This window comes from Orbicella faveolata, unplaced genomic scaffold (genome assembly GCF_042242905.1).
Source record: "Orbicella faveolata isolate gen_17 unplaced genomic scaffold, um_ofav_v1 contig_25, whole genome shotgun sequence".
Classification (NCBI taxonomy): Eukaryota; Metazoa; Cnidaria; class Anthozoa; order Scleractinia; family Merulinidae; genus Orbicella; species Orbicella faveolata.
The window spans coordinates 8,715,064-8,741,017 of NW_028301553.1; the positions used below are offsets into that span (position 1 = coordinate 8,715,064).

Consider the following 25,954-nt stretch of genomic DNA (forward strand, 5'->3'; position numbering starts at 1 on the left):
GCAATTAAAAATTAAACTTATGACAAATGAAGGCGAAGACATAAAAAAGTAAAGGCTTTCGAGCACAAGTGTCAAGGAGTTTGGCTACTACCCGCCCGCCCCTACTGGATGGGATACAGGTCCATTGCAGGGCTCCCCTCAGCGTTCTGTAAGGTTGCTCCGATAATTAGGTCTGCATCAGACCATTGGCTCATACAACCGGAACTTATTCAGTGGCATGAACTGACTAGGACTATTTCTACTCCCCTCTGGATGGGATCCTAGCCCACCAGCGGGTTACCCCCATTACCTGGGTGGAGAGAGGGATTCCGAGATTTAGGTGTCCTACCCTAGAACACATCACAATCAACAGATAAATGTCATAAAGAAATCACAGTTACGGTATGATATTCAGCGTACAGGTTGCTATTCATTGATGAAGCGAGCGCGAAGCACGCGGGGGTGGGGGTGGGGCTTGCGAGTGAAGCAAGATTTGCGCTGGCGTCCATCCGCGCGTTCAACGATCGAATAAAAAATTATGACAAAATAGAGGGCTGTGAACAGTCTATAATTATTATTTGAGAATTCTGACTTCCAACGGGCTTTCCAAAAGACTATTTGAAGACAAAAGGTGTCTAAAAATAATTATCCACGTAAAATACGTTCAATCATCAATGGGTGATCAACCACTCCCGAAAGTAAAACGCTTGCCTCGGAAATCAACGGAACGTTTCCGACAGTACTTGGAAGGCCGGAAACCTCTCAAATCCACAGAAACTATTTACTTAAAATACGATACTCTATAATATTTCGGATTTATCAAGTATGAATACACGAGGTTGCGTTCAGAGGGTGCTCGCGCTTGATTATTTCAGTTTCCTTGTAATTTAAATTAATTCTATATTTATTGTTCGAGATAGTTTCCCCACGTGGGACAAACTTGTCTCCGTCAAAAAGTACCCGAGCCTTCGTTCCCCTAAACCAGCGGTCCGTTGATGAAACAAGGCTTACCATGCTCACCTCCCTTTATCAATTCATCGCACCCCTGACAAATGTGGGGTACGTATTTCCACGACTTCCAAGCGTTTGAGACGGATTCTTACGAAACTTTGCATGTTCACAAAATTCGGCATGATAAATTGACGGTGGGGCTTGGTGTTTTGTTTGAATGAAAATCTCGGAAAAGTGTTACTTCATTGAAGAGGTCCACTGCGTTCTTTTGGCAATCAGGAACTGTTTTGTGTACAAATTCTTTTAGTGAGTTAAACTTGATTTGATTGGCCACAAACCACTGAAATCCTTTTGATAAATAAATATGGTTGTAAACAATTACAGTTCAGCGGCTTAATGAGTCCTTAACCCCCTCCCCCTTTAAAGACCAAACGTCCAGACCAATTCATTTTAAGAAACTTCGTTGCACAAACACGAAGTGTCTTAATATTTGCACAAACACATTTGCCGTCAACGCAAAATGTTGTTAGATTTGTGTTTTCTCCGTTTGACAACAAATGTTGTGTGAGTATAAGTGGAAACAGTTAGGGCGACAACTCTTCCACATGGGACGTTAACAGTATTACTGAATGAAGCTAAGGGTGATAGGAAGAATTACCAAGGTGGAGGTTTAAAGTCATATGAAACTGCATCCAGGATTTTCTATATCCTCTGATGACATCATTTCCTGGTTGTTTGCACTAACAGTCAGTAAAAATGATGAGTGATAGATAATAGAGAAAATGACATGGTGACTTAAAGATATGAATTTTATTTCTTGCATTAGAAACAATATTTTACACACTCCCTGCACTCAATCATAAAATATTGTTTTTACCACTCAAAATAAAATTCATATCTTTGTGCTGCCATGTAAGTTCCTCTATCTCTGTAGACATGAAATCACAATTCACCACCAACCTAAATAAGCTGTATGCCCTTGACAAAAGACAACAGACAGGAAAGATAATGATTTCTACACATTTATTCATTATCAAAAACTACTGCTTTGTAACGTACCAAAAAGAACAACTATAAGATAATAATGAACATCACCTTTAATGTGACAACTTATTTACAGGAATTTTGAGGGGAAAGGCATCTATTGAAGAAAGAACAATGAATGGGAAAAAAGGAGAAAAAATAGGAGAAGATTTAGGACTTCTATATGGTATTCAGTGCTTGAAAACTAGAGTAGAAAGCACGAAGGGGAGAGAATTAATTTAAGAGCATAAAAATAGAAGTGAGAAAGAGGGATTAACCAATTAAAAATACCATGGCCTGCATTAGGCTGTTTTTCCCATGGACAGTGTGGACCTCCAGCATCTGGTAGACCAAACCACCATCATTTTTCAACCCTAGATAATGACCTCTGGGAAATTCATTTTACCAAAGCTGACTGTAGTAAGGCTGGTTAGCAAATTACATGGCTGCTTTGCTCTTGAATCCAAAAGTAAGTTTCTGTCGATTGTTCCTGTTTTTGTTCAGAATGAGGTCTTGTGCAGCTTTTTCCTGCTTTTTGATTTCCCGTTCCAGGGACATTTTCTGCTCAGTTAGCGTTCTCCTTTCTTCGACCATTGCCAAACGCTCTTCTGCCTGCATGACGAAGGGAAAGAAAAGAATGAAAATAATAAAAATGTGTTCTATGAAATGATTTAATCATCCTGCCCATTTTAATCCTGATGGCAAGCAGGCCAGTTGATTAGCATACATGTATGGTAGAACAGGGATTTCACACTCTCTTGAACAAAGACACCTTACTTGTTACACAAACAGATTGCTATATTCATGGTCACTGACAATCTAAGAGATGCTCATCCAAAAAAAAAAACCAACAACAACAACAACAAAAAAAACAACATAACATTTGAAATTTCACTGGAAACTTGGGGATAAATATTGCAAATGGAGATCAACAAGAAACAGGAACAATGAAAATTTCCCCCAAATGTTGTAATTCCATTTTCTACAGCCTTAATTCTCTCCCGCCCCTCCCACCAAAAGTTGAAAGTAACAAAAATAATTAATATCTCTTTCTGACCATTATAAAATGTTAGAGGATTTTGTAACCATGGCAACTTTATTAACCCCTTTGCTGCAGACCTTTGTTTATACCAAAGTTCAGGTGTATGCGTTTGGTCTACTTTCTTCATGCATATGACCGAACTTTTGTTTCTATGCTGGACATTTTCAATAGGCCCTCCAAGTAGTAAAAGGGTCAACTAACAGACATCTCCAGGGTAAAATCTGCCATTAAGAAAATGGAGCACACCTGGTGCAAGATCAGTGATTGTGGGGGAAACTGAATTTCTTAACTTCCTCTAACTCTTTTCATTGGTACATTTTTGCTGTCTGTCAAGAAACACTATGTACTGTAGATGTTCTGGAAGCAGTTGTAGTTAAAGTGTTTCAAGTGTTTTTGAAACATTATGGTGTCGTTTAGTGTCATGAAAATTTTCAGTTAGGCTGTGGCTGGAGTAATAATTACTCCAGCCACAGCCTAACTCTATATGTCCCAGCTTTTATCACTGAAATCAGTTTCAATATATTCAGTTAAGTTATAGATATTGCAGGACACTGAATTCCCACACAACACTATAAATTGAGCCACATTTGCGCCATTTTCAATATGGTGGATTTTACTTTAGAAAGGTCTACAAGTGTAGATCAGTAAAAACAAACCAAACTTGACCACTGATGCAAGATTATTTCTTCCTGCAGTGTGATGAAATAGAAGTACAATTTCTTTTAGTTTTCAAAAGACTAAAGCTAAAGTAAATATAGATAGAACTGATTACTAAATACATTATGCACAACTCAATGTATTCATGTTCAAAACCCAGAAGCAAATGGATTCAATTTAGCCAGTATTAAGGCCGTTTTGCCTCAGGGTTCACTAATGGCAAGCTCACTTACATCTGTAGACCAGATAGAAGATCTGTTACTTTTTACTCGCTTACAGAATGTGAAATAGTGTTTTCAGTCCCTAGTGTTCTAATTCTACTAATATGAGACATTAGCAAACTTGTCATTAGTGAAAAAACTTGTTGGCAAAACGACTGGTTACCCTTAGCCAACATGAAACAAAACCCAAGCAATCAAAAGTAATGTCAATTATGATGTAATGTAAATAAATGCCAAATATCAAGGAGGAAAAAAATCTTTGAACAGGTTTGAATTGTATGTACTCTAAAGCCTTACTTTCAGTAGGATTGAATGCTAACCTAGAATGGTTACAATTTTGCAGAACTGGCCAATCAAAGACTCAACAGAAAAGTGCAGTGCTTTCAGGAAGATTTAAATTAGGTGCCAGCCCTGGTGCAAAAACTGTCAGAGGGCAATAAGAGATGTGCATGACAACTTCATCTAGAGGGCTAATTTCTGAAAACTGCTAACATTATAGCTAGCGATTTAAAACCTTCAGAAAATGTTGTTTGTACCAGGTATACTGGATTACAAAGGACACTAAAACTTCCATTTGTGTTCCAGTGCACTGTGACTTTGCATTTTTTTTGTGATGAAAACTTTTGTAGTAAGGTTTCATTTCAAAATCCTGTGAAATCCATTATGAAGGTAAGGCTTAGAGTTCACAGAAAGTTAAGTCATTACATGGAACTATCCAATAACCTGACACAGTGATTTGCATGAATCTACGAACATCTCACAACTAGTAGGAAACGTACCAGTTTTTGATTGGCATCATCAAGTTGTTTTTGAAGTTCATCAACTTTGTTCTCAAGAAGATGAATCTTACGACGCTCTTCTTCCTAGAAAGGAAAATAGTTACCATTCAAGATATGTCTTTCAACATATTTTCACCTTTTTAGCATGGTACTGTACCACACCAAATACATCACTTACAAGGATGCTATCTGGTTTATTCTACCACCACCATCAAATAAGTTTTAGTAAGAACAAGATGGAATGGCACCAAAATTCAGAACTTTTATTGTTCCCTCTTATGGAAAATTGTCGCTAAAATGTAAAGGTAATGATACTTTTCCAACAACAACGACATACTGCACTAAAATACAAGCCAGTCCAGTGACAACAGAAAATGCAAGGCAAAACAACAAATGCCAAGAAATTTTGGTGCCCTCCCTGTTTGCATTAGCCATGATTATAACAATTCTTTCTCCGATAATATACCACATTGTGATACATGTACAAGTTCAGTTTTTCAATCAAAGCAAATTGAAACAGCATCTTACCAGTTAACACAACACAGTCACAAATCTTGCATAAATGTACATTTGTACACTTAGAAAATGTATGCCTACAAATTGCTTCATGAAGCACATAAACCGCGGTTTGATACCAGTCATACATACACATTTCCGCCTAACAATTCCTATGAAATGCTCCAAGCAAAGGCTCTGCGAAGAAATCCTTCAGAGTCTGTGAAGACTTGAACTCTCCCAGAAAGTTTCACTTATTAGAGGTGGCTCAAGGTGGAATGTTCCTACGAGAGGTGCGCTAAATAATTTTTCCATTAGATGAAAGTTCCTAAACTTTGAGCAATTTCAAAAATTGCGCAGTTCTTGAAAGATTGCAGTCTTTTGTAAAACTCTGAATGTTTGAATGTCAAGTTCAAGTTCAAGGATTTATCGGCACAAGAGAGAGTTAAGAAGGTTTAAATCCAAATGCTTGGAAAGACTGACTGTTCTTGACAATGTTTTCCTTCTGAACTGAATCGCCACCGGAATCTGTGGAAATAATCTGAGTGTTTGCAGAAAAACGACACACATTCACAAGCAAAAAAAGACCTCTGGACAACAAAAGGCAGAATTGAAGGGAATCTGTGACTGTTGGTTATAGAACCCCTCTACATAGCACCAATTTTATTCCTGTGCAAGTGAATCATATAAACAGTTTACATGGAAATTTTACAATCAGAGGGAAAAAAATACAAGACCTTTTTCGTTCTCAGTCACACCCCTTTGCCATCAGTCTAGAACTTGAACTTCCAGACATAAGATAATAATTAAATTCTTCACCTCTTTCATCTGCTGTTCTTCAAGTTGCTCCTGTTGTCGTTTTTCAAACTCTTCAACCATCTGTTTCTCCATAACACTCTTGGCTTCTTCGACTCTTTTCATAACTTCAGCATCAATTTCATCTTTCCTCTTTGCAAGTTGCTCCTCAACTCTCTTAGCAACAAGTTCTTCAACTCGCTTTTGTGTTTCTTCCTCAATGATCATCTTTTCTTTCTCTGTAGCTCGACTAACAAGGGCAAAAGATCATAAGTTTCAAACCTTGTACAGGGTTCTCATTAATTTTATTGTGACAACTTCAAATTTCTTTAGTTTTTGCAATGTGATTGGCATGGTACATGACCAATGTTGACAGGCAGGGTAGGGTGGGGAACATTTTGTTAATGTGATATTACATCACAACACAAACTCAACAACATTTTTAACCTGGATTTTCAAGAAAAAACACCTTAAATTAAGTCAATTTTCAGTACCAGAATTAAACCAATCAAATTATACAAAAGCAGACCTTCGCACACAGACAAAAAGAACTGAAAGAGGTCTAACAATGGAATAATTAATGCCAAAGAAACAAGTTCGTTTAAGAAAAAAAAAAACCTTCACAATAAAGGACTATAAGACCTTAACACATTTTAAAACAATTCGACACACGTTAACTAAGTCTTAAATTGCACATCCTCAAGCTTGCTCTTACATTTTTCTTTGCCGTTCCATTTCTTGCAGTCTCTCTTCCTCAAGTTCCTTTCGTTTAGCGGGGTCATCGTCTTTTCTCTTCACTATCGATCGGCCAAATCTATCAACACTAGGAGAACGACTCCTACTCCTAGAATATCGCTTTTTCCTTCTCGGTGATCTCGAGCGTCGGCGAGGCGAACGATCGCGACTTTTCTTCGACGAAGATGGCGTCGAGCTCGGCGATCTACTCCGCGTTTTCCGACGATAACTGCGATCTTTCTTGTGTTTTCGACGCGGACTTCCACTCTTGCTTCTTGAGCGGGATTTTGACTCGCTCTTGGGCATTATGAAAGACGGAAAAATGGGTTTTAGACGCTGAAATTAACTTCTGTTATACTCATACCACGGTGAAGTAAAATTTATTCTTCATGCTCTGCTTAGTCACCGGGCCCCTGCTACAGGAGAGGGCCACCCCTATCGGGCTCATCTAGGGCTGATCGAAAAGAAAAGTGATTTTACGACTGGAAAAATTACGCATATTCCATAAAAAAAACAGAAGCAATTCTTGATACCTTTCCAGAATTATTGTCTATTTTTTAGATACAAGTTTGGACTTCGTCTCAAAGTCCTCTTGTTAGAAACAAGTTATCCTAACAATGCCCACTCTCGATTTTTTGCTCGCCCCAATCTCTACAACACACGTAAGCCTCCAGTGGTGGATCTAGGGGAGGGGCCCCCGGGGGCCCGACCCCTCTCTCCTTATTTTGGGTAAAAAAGAAGTAATCACAGAGGTGCAATCACCATTGTCACGATGTCTTGTATTTTTAATTATTATATTTTTAGTCCAGGGCCCCTCTGGCTAAAAGCGTGAATTTTTTTTAGCATATTTCCGACGGAAGTGGAAAGAAATTTACCTTATGAACTGGTTTGTGACTTCAGTCTGAACTTCTCTAGAGTATTGTATGTTTCTTTTCCGGAAATGACAAGCGATTCTTAAAGTCAGTTTGGTTTTCTAGTTGACGAATTACCCGAGCTTGGGCATACTATGAAATCGCCTTGTTCTCAATACTAACAAGTTAAAAATTGTCTATTCTCTGAGTCTGGAAGGGCGGTTAGCTGGGACGTGAGGAAATAAACGCTGAAAAAATTGAAGCGTCGAAAGTTTTATACAAGTAAGCCGGGAGCTTTTCCCACCTTACTTGTAAATTTTCGAGGCTTCAATTTTTTTGCCGGATTTATTTCCTCCCGCCCTAACTAACTGCCCTTTCCGACTCCGAGCTAGGATGCTTAGTTTGGAAGATGCTTGACAGGTCGACGAGTACTGGACACCAGTTCGGTATTTAGCTCACGTCCTACCCCACGCTACAAGGGAGCTTTTCTCAGCACCTGAATGAGGCAATTGTTGCTATGACAGTGATTGGATAAAAATGGCGGACTTCTTCACGAAAACATAGAAGTGATCTACACAAAAGACCAAAAAAGAAGATCACTGCTTGCTGAATGAGGTAATCGCAAAGAAATTCAAGAAGTCAATACCGTAAGGAATGCCTCTGAAATCATTTCAAGATATACAGCTTAGATTTTAAGAATTTGCAAGTGTTTTTCTCAAGTTAAATTTGACAGCGTTTGTGGACCAGTTGATCAAAATCTTGCGCATAAACAATGGATTTGGACCGCGAAGACGCAACGAGTTTGCAAGCAGGTTCTACAGATGTTGCATCTCAGGCGGCGGGAGCAGTTACAGTGGCGGATTCCAACTTAACAGTTCCAGATGAGAATAAAAATGGCGGATCTAACTCATCGTCGGAGAGTGGTTTGGAGGTCGACAGAGCCTCAGTTGGACATGGTAGCGCTGGTTCCGATGGAGAGCGAGAAATTGAACCAACAGAAATGGTGAGTTCTGACATTTTGCGTATCAGTGCATACCTTTTAATTAATGGGCAGGCTATTAATAAAAGTTCTTGCACTTTTTTAACTTTACACTTCGCATGATCAGCTGAGTTTACCATGTACTGTCTTCTTACTCTTATAGGAATGCGTATAAGCTTGAGATTTAGCAGATTTAAAAACAATGTTCAAGGTTGCTCTAAAATGTTTTTAGATGTCGGAGTAAATTCTGTTTTCAGTTTAAAGTTTGATAGCACAAATGCTATTATTTTTTCTTGTTTTGATAATCAAAAGTACGAGAGCGGGTAAACGATTTTATCTATCTTCTTATATGGCCTTCCCGCGCTAAGTATAAGCATATTTTTTAAATTTATGGTTAAGTTTTTAGGCGTATGTAATTCCAGATCCTTTCAATTGAGCTTGTAGCACACCAGTATCTGTACAACGGTGTGATGTTATTATTATGAGGCAGAAACTGGAGGTTCCGTGAACAGCTTCCAGCAGATAATCTAAAGTAAAAGAACAAAAACAACAACAAGGATTAATTCATTAAGCAAAAGTCTAAACCAATGATAAACCTATTTTACATTATTTGGCTACTAAGGTAGCCTTCAGAATATGGCAGTAAAATGATATCCTGCTTGTGCAGAGGTACTGGCATAATTGTAATGTAGAGATACTTTGTGCTAACACATTGATAAATGTCTTATTTTTTAAGGTACCTTTGATTAAGGAAAGAGTCACATTAAGCAGCCTGAAATCCGATATGTGGACCGCTGAACATGATGCAACCATCCTCAGGTTTCTGAAAGATTCCACCCTCAGACTACTTGTGGTTTACGTTGACAAGCTCTTGGGACTGCAAGTTGCACTGTCTGTCCCTCCTCACCCAGCGGAAGAAATGACATACATGATCAGGTTTGAGGATGCCGTGCTCAACCCTGACAATATCGAACAGAAGCTTCAGTTTGGTACAATCAGGGCAAACCACATTGAAAGTCTTCTGAGGACCATGACAAATGTCTATGCACCCTTGTTCTTTGGAAATAGATCTTGGCCAGATAGTATCCTTGAAAAATACAATAGATTTAGATGCAGTCCTTAGGTAGAGGTTTCCTTACACTATAGTTTAAAACAAATGAAGTAGTGCTCCAGAAAGGTGAGGGGTCTCGGGTCAAAAACCCGACAAGGTCATGTACATGACCTGACAAATTAATTGGAAATTTATAATGAACTTGGGAATTAGCCCATTGGAATTCCCTATTGACACCCTGCCTTGAAAACTTATCTAGAACCCTGATGAAGTCAGTTTGTCTTCTGTTATTTATGCTATCCAGAGTTTGGCAGGTGCACGAAAAAGGCAAGCAAATAATTGTATTGGAAATGGGAGCTTGAGTGGAATCCAACACAAAAGTTAAGGTGGGATTAAGTGTGCCACAGGGTTTTCAAGGGGAGGGGGTGGATCATGCAAAAGCTTAGGGTTTTTTGAAGCTTGCCAGATCCATTGCATTGAGAAGACAAGCAAATCAATGCATTTGACAAGGGAAATCTACTGGATGCAATCAGAAAAGTTTTCATGAGGTTCTAAAACAGACTCAGGTGTAGCACAGTGTATAAACTTGAACAGAATTTGACTAATTAATTCTAAAATCATTTGTATGAGGTAATACCGTTAAAGGTCTTTAACTATAAACCAGGCATAAAAAACGACTTCTCAGCTCAGCTACACAAGTTCATGGCTAACCTGACAGACACTCGCTATAAGATGCAAGGAAAGACTGTCCTTTATGTGCCAAATGAAGGAACAAGACTGTCTGTTGAGGAGGCTGCGAAGAGTAAAGAATTTGTGCAGCGTCTTGAAAGTGAGTTTACTCAGCAGCAATAGATGATGAGTGCAAGGAAGGTGCCTGTAAGGCTGGTGGAGCAAGGTCCTACAAGCTGACGTTGCAGGGCAACCATGACAACCCTGCGAGCAGCAATCACCAGGCACTGCTATACTGCAACACTTTGACAGTGGAAATTAATGCTTACGCTGTACTTACCTAAGGGAGATGGATGGGGTGGGAGCAAAGCCTTTGAAAGCAACATGAAGGTTCAGAAGGGAAATAGCCTGACGTGAATAACAGAGCTGTGAATTCCCGGGCCTCCTTGCAGAACCCGCAGAATGCCTGAATTAAGGAGGGACACCCTGGCCAACAACTGCTTCAAGTTTAACTTGGCCTAAGTTGCATTTAATCTTCAGTCATGGACAAAAGCAGGCGAGACACTCCCTGAAAAAGACCTGTTTCATTGAATGCGCGAGTTTTTCAATCTCTGATTTTCACATTTTGACCCCCTCTGCCCTTTTCAATGTTGTAACCACGTGACAGTGTCCATGGCACGTATTTCAACATTGGAAAGGGGGAGAGGGGGGTTTGGCTATCGACGAACAAGATGTTTTCTGAAATTACAGAAGGACGCTGATAGAAAGCGTTTGTTTTGCTCTAATGTGTCAACACTTTTGTCCATGACTGTTGCTTAAACTTCACTGCATTACATGCATTACATGTATGATGAACAACTGTTTTTACAACTTTTAACTCTCTTCTGTCTTAAACTAAAGATTTTTAAAATTCTTGTTATGGTTGAAGTTCCTTGAAGTTTTGTGTTACTTGAAGAAAATGTACCCTTGTTGATGCATGTAGTTAAATGTCAGCTTTTTTCTTAATATTACTGGTAATTTTATTATTTTTTAATAATTTTATTAATTATTTTTTAATAATTTTATTATAATTGCTGCCTTGACTACATGTAGCATCTTATGAATATTACATTATACAATGTAGGTGTCAAATTATTTTTCTAGTCTCCAAATTTCTGTAGACGTTCTCACCTGGTATCCAACCAACTACATGAATTTGTGAAATTACATTTTTTTTTTTTAGCTGCCATGATCCACTGGACAAGACAAATTAAAGAAGTTCTTAGTAGTCAAGACACATTTGAGGCAGCAGAGAATTCAGGCCCACTAGAAGAGATTGAGTTTTGGCGCAGTCGTTGTGCTGATCTGTCAGGAATCAGTGACCAACTGGACAAGCCAGGAGTGAAAAGAATACAATCCATTCTGGAGCACTCCAAGAGTTCTTATGTGGCTCCATTTCTGAAGCTTTCAAAGCTTATTCAGGTTTGTTTGTGACTTCTGCAGCCTAATTATAGGCCTTTTCTAAAAATACAGTGTACCATGTGCAGGTTTAGCCTCGCATGGACGGAGTAATTATTGAGTCTCATTGTTCTAGTGAGGCAATGGAATTGAGATTACCTGAATTTTTTTTTAACTAGCAACTAACTTTTCACGCTTTTCACTAAAATACTTTTGCTGGCAACTAAATCTGAAAACTTAGGGGACAAGTGGCCCCATTTTTTTTCCTGAAAGTCGAGCCTTGTAAAGAATGCCAGAATCTTAGAAGTTTTTGAAGCCAGTGGAAATTATGTTACAGATTCATTGCAAGCAAAGAAAAAGCCAATGTATACCATCTAAGAGGTACATGTACTGTAAGAAGTTGTTGCATTGCATGTGCAGCTTGTGTCAAGGACAAAGAACATGGTAAATCCTTGGATCCTGAATATGAGGCTTTATGTGCAGCTCGAAAAATATTATGGTAATTTTATGCCTAGCTACCCCCAGTTTTCCTTGGGGATTCCAATAGCCCTTTCTTAAATCTTCATTTTCAACATAGTCCTAATTTGGGCAAAAGGTCATTGCTTTTTATAGGCACCATCCTTAATCGAGTAAATACATGTAGGAAGCGAATTATTAAAAGCAACATGGATTGTGGACCTGAGTTACTCCAATTTGTTTTGTTGACAGGATGGATCTGCCCAAGCTCAGAGCAACCTGAAATTCCTGTCCACACTGAAACAACCTTGCGAAGAATTGGCTCAAGCACAACCCAAAGACATCCCAGCAATGCTACCTAAAATCCTGAACATCATTCGCATTATCTGGATGAACTCAGAACATTACAGGAGTAGAGAGAGACTCACTGGGCTGCTCAGAAAGGTAGGTTTTACAGTTAAATGTCATTGTACATAACATTCCAAGGACTATAGGAAACATGCATGTTACTGATGTGTTAAATTTCACTTTTTAGAGACAAGGTCTAAGCTACATGTCAATACCAAAAGTACTACCTGTGACACAATAATTTGTAACTAGGTGTCTTTGTTAGAGCGGTTTTCAATTGAGTGTTGAAAGTAATCAGACAAGTACTTTGGTTTTGGCTTTGGTTTTACTTCGGTTTGAAATTGGCTGAGTAGTCTAATTGGCAATTAAATTGGTTTGGTTTTGGTTTTATGACAGTCAATTGAAAACCACTCTAAGCAGGTGTCCCTAAAGTGGGGTTTGACTGTACTTAGCTGATCTCTGTTGATAGCATCTGTGCTAACTCTCTGGGATAATCAGAGAGTCTCCTGGATACAGATTGAATCTTCCAGTCTACCATATGGCTCACCAAATCTCCCGGACAATACGAAGGAAAGCCCATAAAATACAGTTTTCAGACATATTTTTGCCAACTTTTCGCATTTTTGTTGGAAACATTTTTTGATGTGTGATGCATTTTTGTGGTTGAATTGTCGATGTTCTGCTTCAAACAAATTTTTTTAGGGCCAAGGAGGTAAAACTGGTGATCTCCCAGATTTCGATTTTTTTCTACTGTAATTTGTAAAAGAAAGTGAACTAAATAAAAGAAATATATTTAGTTATATACACTACTAAATAAATGTACATGGAATCCTTATTTGTACTCATAATTGAAGAAAAACTGTACATTTTACAAAAACAGTAATATTAAAATTTAAAAGGTTAGTACATGGCTGCCTGAAATAACAATAATGAGATAAGGAGAGACTGGACAGCTATTCCTTGTGATTATATCATATTTATCATAGGGTACAAATACATTCAACACCATACAAATAAAGACTAAGTTACTTACAGATTTACGGTGACAATTACATGGAAACTACTGTGTAACGACAGATTGGGAGACATAAGTAGAGATTTCTTCTTCATGGACAGAGGTATAAATATTCACAAAGTACAGATGTACTGTCCTGCAGCCTCATCCAAACTTGTAAACTTGTCTATTAACTGCAGTTTAGAAGTTTGACATTTGTGTACTTGACTTTGCAGGTGAGTAATGAGATTATCAAGAGGTGCAGCACCAAAATCTCTCTGGAGGACATCTTTGAGGGTCGGATCAAGACAAGTATGCAGGGCTTGCAGGAGAGTATTGAGTGCTGTGAGTCATGGAAACACACTTACAGTAAGGTAAGGCATTCAAGTAGGTTCAAAATCTGAACATAACAGAGCTATTTGTAGGATGGTTGTGGAATGATCGCAAGAGGTTAAGGTTAAAGTTTGTTCCAGTTCAAAGGATCACACAAGCCAGGTGACTTGTGTCATTGAGGTGTCATGCAGTGGACAGGAACACCACGACTCCAAGTGATCAAGAGATGCCTTTAAGCTAAATCTAAGAACTCTTTCAATTGATTTTTACAACAGACTAACAAACAGAGTTGTATACCTAATACATTACCATGTTCAATTGTTTTTTTTTCATCAGATCAAGCTTGTTTTGCTTTTTAGATCAGTAGAATGCATTCTAAGCTGTCAAATGAGAAGTGGATTCTTGACCAGAGCAGCATCTTTGCCCAAGTGGATGCCTTTGTGCAACGATGCAAAGATCTTCTTGAGGTACTGTAATTGTTATAAGTTCTTATTTTGCCATGCATGATCACAATGTATTATTTAATTATGTGTTCCAGAACACTGCGAAGATACGAGACAAGTATTATCTGACATGAATTCAAAGTATAATTCATATATTTGCATACATGTACAGATCTTCAGGATTGCTGGGTTGCATATCAACTTTTTCAATTTTAATAACCTTATCATGTGCTGAGGGCTTGACATGTACAGATCTAGACTATAGTTGCATTCTGCTGGGGAAGCTCTGCCTGCTGGCTGGTTATGTTCAATAACCAATCAAACTGTGCAGCTAGGACTGACAGGATTCAACCATGAAAAAATTCAACTCTTGCTCCCTTAACGTGTCAAGGGACCACCCAAACACCACATACTCCTGCCTTCAACACCTAATGCATGCAGTCAGCACAGCGTAAGCCATGACATCAATACCCACTCAAGTTTCTGCGACCATAGAGGCAGAAATCAGGATGTGACAATTTTTATAATCAAGCAATAGTCAGTGGACATATAAATATTATTTCTAAAATCTTGCCGATTTATGATTTGTGAATTTTCACTTACAGGTGTGTGAGGGACAAATCCACTTTGCTAGAATGTATGATGGAGAGAAGCGACCACTGCCATGCTTCCATGGTGTGCGAGGTCCAGAGGTTGTAAGGAGTCTTCTGGAGATTGAAGCAACATTTGAAAAGAATCTGCAGATACTCAAGGATGTTAAGAAAACTATCCTGGATGTCAAGGTAAAGGAGATCATAGCATAACCAGCAGCAGTTCGTTTGGTTGTCTTAAACAAGAAAATTTAGGCTCCTTACCTTTACAGTACCTGGTTAGGGAGAGGCACAGTGACAGTAAATTAGAAAAATGTTTTGATCAAGATCCCAATCAGAGACCCTGGCCAGCACTTGAACTCAGATCTTTTGATCAGACGTCCAAATAGAACAATTAATTAAACTATGGCATCCCCTGATGGAAAGCTGCTATGTTAAGGTTAAGAAAGACAACATTTTTTGTCAAAATTCCCTTACTGCTGTACCACCTTGTTCACAGGACTTCTCTACAATACAGAGGAAGAGTCTTATCAAAGACTGCTATGTTATTATTAATAGAGCATTTTGTTTTCTTTTTTTTGTATTTTGAATTACAATACTTGTGGTTGTCAGTCTCATGCTTCTTCTTGGGCAAAGTCCTCTTACAGTATTTCCTGTTTGATAACACTGTGATTATCTAATTTACTGTCAGTGATAATGTCATAGACAAGTCCTCCTTCTTACTGAAATCATGTTTTGCTCAACAGGCAACGACGTGGCATGATGATTACAACAGATTCCGTGCTGGGGTGAAGGACTTGGAAGTCATGGTTCAGAATTTGATGTCCTCTGCTTTTGAGACGATAACCACTGTCCAGGAAGGTGTAGAAATATTGGACATCTTCCAGCATTTGTCATCTAGAGAGGTGAAACATTTTAAAGTTACATTGTAAAATCTCAAAGAATGGCGATATACATACTGGTTATACATGTACATGTATGCATTTTGTGGTAGTTGTAACTGGATTATTTACTGTGTTTTGCCAGGCTGAATGTACTATTCACTTGCAAAGAACTCACTCTCAAAAGAGAAATAAGTAAAACCATAAAGAATTGCTGGCCCAGTTGTGTGGGAAATTAAGGTTCAAGTCTTTTAGTTTGGTCTGGACTTTTCCTAGCCCAATTTTTGGTAATCCTTGTATCAGGAGAAGGTTTGTAGAACTTCAATTAACCACCTTTTCATTGACTCATGTTTGCAGGCTATCCGACGCACAATTGACAAGAAAACAGTGGAAGTGTACCAACTGTTCAATGAAGAATTGAACCTGGTGAAGAAAGAATTCAACACCAAAACTGTGGACTTACCGCCCATGTATCCACATTATGCAGGATCTGCCGCCTGGGCAAGGATGCTCAAGAGGCGCATTGACCGGCCAATGAATGTAAGAATTTGATCAACATCAGTTCAAACCCAGTGCTGTCAAAAAGGGTTATAACCCATAACACCTTTTACGGTTGAACATGCTTGATGGGCCCTTGATGTTACGGGTGAACTTGCCTGTAGTTGATATGTGCAATTTACCTACATGTTTATAAATTAGCAAGTTTTTTACGGGTGTGAAGATCAAGGCTACAGTTGAATCAAAACTTAACGACAGCCCTGCAAACCTACTTTGTAGACTAAGCACAAGTTATTATGCTGAATATGCACATCTAGCTTGTTTATGCAGATGTTTTTCCTGTGTCATAGGTTTTGAAAAAATCCTTCTTTTTGCCATTGATTGGAACTGGAGAGGAAATCAGATCACAATATCAACAACTGGCCCAGGTATCTGTTATTTATTTTTAGAGGTGATGGCTAGAATTCACACTTCATCTGCCAAGTTTGTTGCACAATTTCCAGAGAAAGTCCTCAATTTTAAAGGAAATGGGGGCACTGATCAGTGGTGTACATACTTAATGCAGATTTCTCTTGTATGCATTAGCTATGTAGAATTTTGCAGTATCGCTTTGTTGATTAAATGGGGTAGAACTTACATACAACTCTTTATTGGTGACATTTATCTCTTGCAATTCTGTCAGGTTGTTCCTACAATGTCCTAGTAGCAATTTAAACACCTGGGTGTAGAGAATGCCTGTGATGTTGTTAAGTATCAGCCCTTAGAATACAGGACCAGCTTTTTCAAAGCCCGATCAAGTTAACCCAGCGAGAATTTCGATTTCAGTTTTGTAACTTTTCGGTGAGGTTTCCAGTTTGTATTGTTTGTTCTTCTGTTTTGAGTTTGAATAATCTCAAACTACACAAAACATTAGCAGTGAAAAAAAAAAAAAAAAAAAAAAAAAAAAAATTACAAGAAAAATTAATACTTTGGGTAACTTTTAATCCTGGGTTAGTGCTAACTGGCTTTCAAACAACCCAGCCCAGGATGACATGACAAGGCTGGAAATAGTATCAGTGATTTTTGAATGAAGATAAATTTAATAATATTGAATGTGCTAAACATCCAGCCCAAGGTGTTTACATCCCTATTGATAAATGGCTTCCTTCTATCTTCTAATTTATGGTTTTTGATGTTAAATTTACAATTAAAGAACAGCTGTGCTGAACTGATGATTTCTCAGATTTGCAGTCATAGAAGCACTGTAAGTATTTCACATTTTTGACCATTTTGTTATTCTGCAGGCCCTTGATGAGTTTGTGAGAAAGACTTTCAATGAATGGACATCAACTGTTGACAAAGAGGCTACTAGGCTACTAGAAATTCCTCTGATGCGACGCAGCCTTGACAGATCTGGGACTCTTGATCTCAATTTTGACAGGTGAATTTTCCATTTGCTGTTTTGTTACTTCTTATAAATCTATTTATTCAGAAGAGGAGTTGATACTGATCCTGGCTGCATAACTTGTTTTTAGGTGTATAAATTAATGTAGTATCACTATTCACTGTCACTGCTTTCAGTGACAAGTCTTTTCCAATCTCTCCAGTCTTACCGGCCAGTTGTCACCCTCAAAATCTCTTGTTTTCTTTATCCTAAACTAAGTCTGTTTCAAGAATGAATATGCTACACCATTGTATGAAGTTGAAGTCATGGGGGATTGCTTGCCATCAGAACAATGATTCATCTCTCTTCATGCTACCTTTCACGCTCCGCCAACTTCCTTTGGCATCAGTGATAACAGTGACTGCATGCAGAACTTATCAGTTTCTTAAATACGAAAATACTACAGAAAATTTAGCTTTGTGCTATGTTTATTATTGAAAATTATAGTAATGTAACTTTCGAGTTAACTATACAGTGGAACCCTGCCTTGGGGCCACCCCTTTACTATGGCTACTTTATTATTAAGGTCACTGTATTCTCACTCAAACAAAAGCTCAGTCGGTCACTTTCTTATTTAAGGAACCCCTTTAATATGGCCACCCTGTTAATATGGCCAGATTTTTGTGACCCATTGGTGACGGTATTAATGGGGTTCCATTGTAGTTAAATTATTCTAATGATCTATTTTATGCTTTTTTTATACCCTTAGGACCCTTCTTAAGTTATTTAACGAAATTCACTACTGGGAGAAGTTGATGTTTGAGACACCTCACTATGTGTCGGATCTGTACATGAAGAAGGAAGATCTAAGAATACTCCGAGAAAATGTGCTGCTTGTTGTCCGAGATTACAACAGGTTTGTTCCTTAGATAACAAGGTTGAAAATAAAAGCCAGAGGATAGCATTTAATTGTGGAATCTTTAGTATGAAGCAACTTGGAGTATCAGTGAATCTATTGTTAGTGTCTGTCAGGGGGTAATTATTTCCCAGAAGTTTTGACTGGTTGCCTTTAGGCTCATGATTTGTTGGTGGACAGACCTTCTATGAAAGTTAAGTGATTTAATGCAATTTGCTCACAGTAGCGAAATTGAATTGTGTGTCCAGCCCTGAAATTGTTCAATAATACCCAATGTGGGGTAAGTACTGCCGAGAAAAGTTGTCGATTAACCTTACATTATTTTGTTGTTTTCTGTTTTCAGAATCATAGCTGTTTTGTCCCCGGAAGAGCGTGGATTGTTCAGAGAAAGAATCAGGTCCTTGGACAAAAAGATCCACCCTGGCCTGACCAAGCTCACTTGGGCGTCAAAAGGAATCTCTGATTACTTCATTGGAGAGTGCAGGAATAACTGCAGCAAGGTAAGAGGAAGGTTCAAATTTGTGGATTTTGTAGTAAAGGTACGGACGTTAGTTGGAGTCAGTACACGTGTGTTAGCCCAAATTCCTTGCCCATCAGCCTGTTTTCATGTGTGGACTAAAAGAGATTGTGGCACTTACATGTACAGGTTTGTAAAATGCGTGTAAGGAGCGTGTCATTATAGCGTTTAAAATTTATTGATCATGTAATCACACGCATATGGAGAAAAAATTCACGCGTATGCATGTATTGTCTGTATTTAAATTGGAGGAAGAAATTCTGTGTTATTCATTGACACATCTGCGTCTCATTTACTGGTAACTTGTATTTGAAAGACGTGACTTTTAATATTCACTTGAAAAGAAGTATAGTCAAAACAGCGAATAATTACATGTAGCAGACTCGCGCGAGTACGATCAAGCAAATACTGTCGCTTGCTTGCCCACTGCAGTGAGTGTTCTTTAACTATGCCAGCCTTGCAGAAAATCCATTTATTCCACGCTTTCAGACAGGATTTTCTTTGCATCTTGACATATCCTGCAGGGAACTATATCAAGGTCAGGGCTTTCATTAAGGGCTGTAACCCGTAACACCTGTTACGGCTGAGTGTGCTTGATTTTTCCTTGATGCTACGCGTGAAATTGCCTGTTGTTGATGGACTTCACCCACGAACTAGTAAGTATGCGTACAGGTGTGGAGAACAAGGCTACAGGTGACTCAAAACTTAATGACAGCCCTGAAGGTCGCACATGTCAGGTTACAAAATTGTATTTTTTTATTTGCAGGTGCAAGATATCGTGGATGACTACAAGAATGCAAACTTGACCATTTCCAAGAACTGCAAGAAGATCAGTGAGATGTTACTTGTCAAGATTGATGGCAAGAGGGTCTATGACAACCTGGAATTTGAAGAGGAACAGGTAATGCACTGGTGAACGAGCCTGGACATTTATTTGAATTACTCTCATAACTGCTGTTTTAAGAACTTTCTGGCAGGTTGTCAGGCGATTTTGTAGTTTTGAACTTGTGAGTGAAAATGCAATCAATTTGACGATGACCTTTATTTAATCCATACAACTGTGAAGTCTCTGGACTTGTGAGGTCGTGTAAAATTTAATACTAAAAATGCAAGAAATGTAAATCTAAAAATCCTAAAATCTAGACTAAACTCTGTATGCAGATAGGCATACTCTCTGTGGTTGTAAGATTTTGGATGGGGAAATTAATGCAATGTATTTTGTTTTGCAGAAAAATCACCGCAGCCTTGTACAGACAAGACTTCAAGTCACTCATGTGGAGATTGTTGGCATCATGAAACAGACATATGAGGTTTTCAAGCATGATGGGCAAGAGGTAAATGTTGCTTAAATGTAGATTGCAGTTCTTTCCTGATGGCACCGCCTGAAAACCTGAGATAGCATTTAAAAATGTATTTGTAACATTCAGCAGTTGATCTCATGGTATAAGATGGTTTAAACGTGGGAATATATCAATTTAGTAGATGGTCTATATAGGGTGAACATTATTACATGTATTTTTGCACAAAGCAGTTTTCATTTGAGTGTCAAAAAGTAAATGTTAAATACTACGCTACACTATTGGCTCGAAAAACTCGCTCTAGTTTTCATGCAATCAGGAGGAGTAAAACCAAAACCAATCGTGAATCGCTTGCGCAGGTTTTCCCGCGCTTTGCGTCAGCTACGCGTAAGTACCTGGAGTTTTGATTGGTTCACTTGATTGTGTGAGTCTTTTGTGATTGGATATAGTGATTACCTTGGTTTTGGTTTTACGTCTCTCAGTTGAAAACCGCTCCAATAGTAGTCAACCTCATGACTATATCATTGCAGGTACATTAGTAAGCCTAATGGTAACAATAGCACAAAAGAAAGCTATGTCAATTTGTGGATTTGAAACTGGTTTCCGTTTCTTTTGCTTAGTCTTCTTTTGTTTGTACTCCAGGTTCAAGCTCATTGGCTTCGTTACACAGAGAAAATGGATCGCATGGTGGAAGAGGCCTTCAGATTGAATGTCAAGTGGTCATTACAGGAGCTATCTAGAGCCATCAACGGTGATGGAAAGAGTGTTCCAAACCCTCTACTGAGAGTCAAGGTCGTGTTGGAGGGAGATAAGGTTAGTTCCCATGGGGGTACTTCATAGTAATAGGCTAATGGGGAATGACCATAATGGGGCTGCATTTACAATAGAGTTACTAGAATGGGGTCGCTCATTTTTAGGGATTTTGGGGGTAAGAAAATTCTGGCAAGCAGGGATTTAAAAATGGGAAGATTTGCGGTGAAACTGTTGTTACTGTTCTACATTCAGGTTAACAAATATGTCAATTCATTTTAGGATGAAAGCGACTTAGTTGGGGTCGCGGAAATTACATTTGCCCCAAAGTAACTAAAATGGGGTTTATAATTGGCAACAGAATAGACTATAATAGGAAAGGGGTTTTTAGAGGCCAGCGGCACATACCCAACCTAAAATGGACCCAGGTACTACCTAAAGGAGGTTAGTTGTGGGAATGGCAGATGCCTGTTTTGACCAATGTTTAGTGGATTCTGGCTCATCTTGATTGTTTTTTACTTTGAACAGGTTGAATTTTCACCAACACTAAAGAAACTTGCCAGTATGATGGACCAAATAGCTCTGCAGCTAACAACGTGCCTGTCAATCTTCCAGCGACTACCAGATATCCTCACCAAGAAAAGGTCTACTAAAGAGGTAACCACAAATCGATTTAAGCAAGGAATGTAGACGGAATATATCACACACGAAAGACCGTGTTCGACCACATTTCCAAACACCGAGGAGGGAGTTGAAAATACGACGCGCCGCGGAGTATTTTTGACGATCTTTGTGGTGTTTGGAAATCTTGAGTGTTTGATATATCTCAACACCAACACAGTCATGATTTGCTTTCTTCAACCTTGATGAATTATTAATGAGTATTACACATTTACTTGGAGCTGCGCATAAAAAATTACAGACTTATCTTTCAATCAGAGTTTTAGTTGCTTATAAGTGCTTCTAGTATCAATGCACTGAATTATCTTGCGCATAAAATACTATAAAATTGGGATACAAATCGCGCTCAGTGAATAGATGCAAAAATCTCCCCAATAATAAGCTCTTCTGAATTAAACCCACAGGCTTACATTTGGTTTAAGCCTTCCAATCTTCCAAGCCTTCCGACACTCCTATAAATGTTTGATCAAGGCCATGTTCTTAAGGACGTTCGCGCTTATTGTTTCTGCGCATCCTTATTGCGCATGCAAATTCACACGCTACGTCATGCATGAGAGCGCGCGCTAAGTAATAAAATGAACAACGATAGGGCAGATGGCCATTGCTATAGCTTTAACTGGATGGAACGATCTTGGACGTTCGGTGACCCCTACTTTTCTTTCTAGAGACAGATTTTATTTACAATTATCTCCACATTGTCCAAAATGAACAAAAAATCAATGTGGGAAGTTAAAAAAAAATTCAAGATTTCTGTCCACGGAACATGGAACAATCCTGCCATCTTGCGGCTGCAAGTCGTGTGAAACTATGGTCACTAAATGCGACCATGTATTAATTGTTCTTTAAGGAACCTCACCAGTTGACTAAATTCACTTAATAGGTCCACTTTAACATTATTTGGCAGAGAGCATTTCACTTCAAAGATCTAATGGCAATATTTCTGGGCTTACAGACACTGTGGCCTTATTCGTTAACGAAGCCCGATTTTTTCAGACTTAGGGTGTTCTTCCGGGCATGTTCACTCCAAAACAAAGTCGGTGACCCCCCATTTTTTTACATTTCTGACATAACTAACTCATCATCTTACAGTGGTAAAAGTCTCAGAAAAAAAATCAATGTTGGAAAATTTTCGCGCGAACCTCCTTAAGTCAAGGTTTTCAACTAACAGGAATTAGACAAGACTTATGAATATTATTTGTGTTTCCTTCTAGCCTGTGTATGTGATTATTGAAAGGGATGAAGAGACAAAGAAGATTCAAGCGAGTATCAAGGCTGGCATGTCAGCTAACGCCTCTCATCTGCAGTCCTACCTTAGCACCTGGGATAGGTATGAATCATGCACAATTAATGTTCAGTGCTGAAAAAACACACACAGATTAGCCGCTGTTCTGGACAAGCTATGTAAAATGTACAGTCAAGTTGAAAAAAGATATAAGACAATGAAGATTAAGTTGTTTGGTTAACAAACATATGCACTAAATGTTATGGTTGTTTTAACACCTTTTAGACACCTGAACTGTTTAGAAGCAGGATTTTAAATACACTTCCTTTATACCCTTGTATTAGATGTGGTGTGCAAATGGCATCTGTTACTTTATGTGAAATTTTTTTATTAATTTTATGAAACTGCTCATCGATGTAGGCTTACAACTTACCCTTAATAGCTAAAAGTCAGTAAGATTTGAGCTTTAGATGTAAGGTGCTTTGCGTTTCATCCTAAATAGTACTAGTATCTAATGAAACCTCTTACTGTTTAGCTACCGAGAAATCTGGGAGATACAGAAAGATGCCTTCATCAGAAGATACCAAAGACTTAACCCACCAGTGTCTTCCTTTGATGCAGATATTTACAGGTTTGTGAGTCATAATCATTTAATCATAAAATGTTAATTCTCGTTACTGATTGCTAGGCATTGTTGAAGCATTGGTTCTGAGAATTCACAGTAGTGGCTTCATACATGCTAAAAATAGGGAGGTAGGATTTGGTTACGATGTGACTTTATTACATGGCTAGCTCCGTAAGCGGGAAAGATGAACGGAATCCTGTGCCGTGATTGGCTACCTGAGCGGGCAAGATGTCACTCGGGAGTACCCGTTGTGTCCCGCAAGAAAATAGCGTTCTTTTTCGACCAAGCTTGTTCAGTCAAGATGGCAGGATATTGGCAAGTTCTTTTTTTGCGTGTTCATGGACCTCGACTCCATCTCGGTCCATAAGATTTCAGATTTCAGATTTTTTAGTCTATCTATAACACGCATAAAAAAGAACTTGGCCAGTTTGGAGCCATCTTGACCTCACACTTGGTCAATAACCTATATTTCATTAATGAAATTTAAAGAATAGTGTTTACATTTTATCAGAAAAAGGGAAGGGGTGCATCCCCTTGATTTACCACAAAAATAAATGGTTTACACTCCTACGTCGTTCATTTTCCAGGTATACAGAAATTGCCAACAACTTTCAGAAAGAGGAAACGGTGCTAAACATTGATTTTGTGCTGCTGGACAACTCACCATTGAAGTTCGCTCTTTTAGGCCATTGTAACGAATGGCAAAACAAGTTTACTACCCTCCTGCGTGAAATGGGCAGTCAGAAACTGCTGGAACTGCACAACTTCCTAAAGGACAATGCCAAGAAGTAAGTATTGTACAGTTAGAAAAAATCGATTTGTACTTTCAGGTTGTGGTTCTCTCAACCCAGCTACACGATCTTACAAGACATGATGACATAACGACTCAATCGCTTATGTAGATAATGTGAACATCGACACGAAGACTTCAGGAAGACATCATTTCTTTCCTTATGTCGTTATGTTCGTGCCGTTATGTTGCTATTAAGTCATCACGAGAGCATGTTCACACTGCAAGCAAAACGACATAACGTCCTTTTCTAGGTCTAGTTCACACTAGCGGCTTAACGACATTAGGACTTAAGAAAGGTCGCTATGTCACTATGTTTGCAGTGTGAACATCCTGACATAATGACATAATAGCCACATAACAGCATGAACATAGCGGCTAAAGCAAAAAACACTGATCTCACCTTACGTCTCAATGTTCACATTGCCGACATAAGCGATTATGTTTTTATGTCATTGTGTCAATTGTGTCGTTTTGTCGCTAGTATGAACTAGGCCCAACAGATGCCTTTTTTTCTGCATTGTCTTATCAGACTCAGTGCTCCACCAGAAACACTTGATCAGCTTGGTGATAGTCTGGCATTACTGGAACAACTCCAACAAGACTTGTCCAACATCGAGGCAAAGTTTCCACCTCTACATCAACAGTTTGCTATTCTTGAGAAGTACGAAGTTGCTATCCCTGAGGAGGTAAGAAGACATAAGACCTTAGCAAGAGAGAGGTGTTACCTTGAAACTTGTTTTGAATAAAGTTTAATTACGTCTTTATGAAACTCTGGTGTGTGACCTTTCAAATGAAAGCTATCGAGCAGTACTTTCATTTGGTAATGTTCATTATGCTTTACAAAACGCATCTAACTTTCAAGTGTGTGGATAAATCTTTATCTTGTGTGACCATTCAACTAAATGCTATTTACACAACTGTAATCAAGTGCTACTTATCTAAGGCAAAGATTGAAAAAGTAACTAAAGACTGTATACCTTGTTTAAACAATTAGTTGGAGATTTTCTTTGGTATGACAATATTTTTCGTCATTGCAAGACTAGTGTGAGTGAAAAAATATTTGAATGTAGAACACCGATTTATCACATTAAAAAGTACTGAATGTGAGTGGTTTTATTTTTTTACAGGTACAGCAGATGCTTGACCAGCTTAACGGCGAGTGGGTGTCCTTCCAGCAGTGTTTGATTGACAGTGACGCCATGCTGAAGAAAAGCAAGGAGAAGTTCAAGACAGGACTCATTCACTCTTCAGAGGACTTCAAGAAAACTGTCACAACACTGTTTGATGAATTCCAGAACAAGGGTCCATTCAACAGCTCTATAGCTGTGAAGGAGGTTTGTGAACTAAAAGGAACTACTTCACGGTTTGCACGTTTTGAAGCGTTTAGCCTAAATTTTTTTCAAGTTCGTCGTTTGTAATCCGTGTTAATCTTCTCCAGCCTTAAAGTGCACCTAACCCCCCAAATTTTTTTTTTGCTAAAACGAATCCACTTGTTATTTGAAGCATTTGGGCGAAAAAATTTTTGAATTTGGTTGAATCCTCGATTTTCTATGCCCTTTCAAAGTCGCGCCTGAAGTGTTTC

The 25,954-nt window shown here is 38.5% G+C and overlaps 2 protein-coding genes across 5 annotated transcripts in view; one reads left to right on the forward strand and one right to left on the reverse strand.

Moving 5' to 3' along the window:
• Positions 1–1,936: 1,936 nt before the first annotated feature.
• Positions 1,937–7,113, reverse strand: LOC110050292 (uncharacterized). 3 transcript variants are annotated; one of them, XR_002296837.2, is made up of 5 exons: positions 6,658–7,113; positions 5,967–6,192; positions 5,301–5,675; positions 4,653–4,736; positions 2,511–2,565 (listed from the first exon to the last, which is right to left on the reverse strand). XR_002296837.2 is itself a non-coding variant. In XM_020756205.2 (4 exons), the coding sequence occupies exons 1-4, from the start codon at positions 6,981–6,983 to the stop codon at positions 2,392–2,394; spliced, it is 810 nt and encodes a 269-aa protein (XP_020611864.2). In that variant the 5' UTR covers positions 6,984–7,113; the 3' UTR covers positions 1,937–2,391. The 3 variants fall into 3 exon arrangements, 1 of the variants encoding a protein (XP_020611864.2); XM_020756205.2 differs by lacking the exon at positions 5,301–5,675 and having other exon boundaries at positions 1,937–2,565; XR_016208525.1 differs by having other exon boundaries at positions 4,653–5,675.
• An 893-nt stretch (positions 7,114–8,006) lies between these two features.
• Positions 8,007–25,954, forward strand: part of LOC110050321 (dynein axonemal heavy chain 2-like) — a 75,740-nt gene continuing 57,792 nt past the window's right edge. Inside the window, exons 1-24 of one of the 2 annotated variants that reach the window (XM_089295029.1) lie at positions 8,007–8,143; positions 8,249–8,531; positions 9,244–9,589; positions 10,223–10,387; positions 11,450–11,688; positions 12,373–12,564; positions 13,699–13,836; positions 14,155–14,262; positions 14,844–15,020; positions 15,575–15,733; positions 16,067–16,249; positions 16,558–16,635; positions 17,491–17,627; positions 18,340–18,486; positions 18,830–18,986; positions 19,770–19,904; positions 20,233–20,337; positions 20,944–21,114; positions 21,580–21,708; positions 22,944–23,059; positions 23,490–23,585; positions 24,167–24,367; positions 24,902–25,058; positions 25,500–25,706. In XM_089295029.1, the coding sequence (XP_089151155.1) occupies positions 8,301–8,531; positions 9,244–9,589; positions 10,223–10,387; positions 11,450–11,688; positions 12,373–12,564; positions 13,699–13,836; positions 14,155–14,262; positions 14,844–15,020; positions 15,575–15,733; positions 16,067–16,249; positions 16,558–16,635; positions 17,491–17,627; positions 18,340–18,486; positions 18,830–18,986; positions 19,770–19,904; positions 20,233–20,337; positions 20,944–21,114; positions 21,580–21,708; positions 22,944–23,059; positions 23,490–23,585; positions 24,167–24,367; positions 24,902–25,058; positions 25,500–25,706 (3,774 nt within the window). In that variant the 5' untranslated portion in view covers positions 8,007–8,143; positions 8,249–8,300. Of the gene's footprint in view, positions 8,532–9,243; positions 9,590–10,222; positions 10,388–11,449; positions 11,689–12,372; positions 12,565–13,698; positions 13,837–14,154; positions 14,263–14,843; positions 15,021–15,574; positions 15,734–16,066; positions 16,250–16,557; positions 16,636–17,490; positions 17,628–18,339; positions 18,487–18,829; positions 18,987–19,769; positions 19,905–20,232; positions 20,338–20,943; positions 21,115–21,579; positions 21,709–22,943; positions 23,060–23,489; positions 23,586–24,166; positions 24,368–24,901; positions 25,059–25,499; positions 25,707–25,954 lie in introns of both variants that reach the window. The other variant, XM_089295028.1, reaches the window with a different exon arrangement.

Bases quoted from the DNA above. Each gene is read 5' to 3' on its own strand.
- LOC110050292 (XM_020756205.2), bottom strand. From the start codon at position 6,983: ATGCCCAAGAGCGAGTCAAAATCCCGCTCAAGAAGCAAGAGTGGAAGT. The intron at 6,193-6,657 runs GTAAGAGCAAGC...TGCCCTTGTTAG, and splicing joins ATGGAACGGCAAAGAAAAAT to TCGAGCTACAGAGAAAGAAA. The intron at 4,737-5,966 runs GTGAAGAATTTA...TTTCCTTTCTAG, and splicing joins AAGAACAGCAGATGAAAGAG to GAAGAAGAGCGTCGTAAGAT.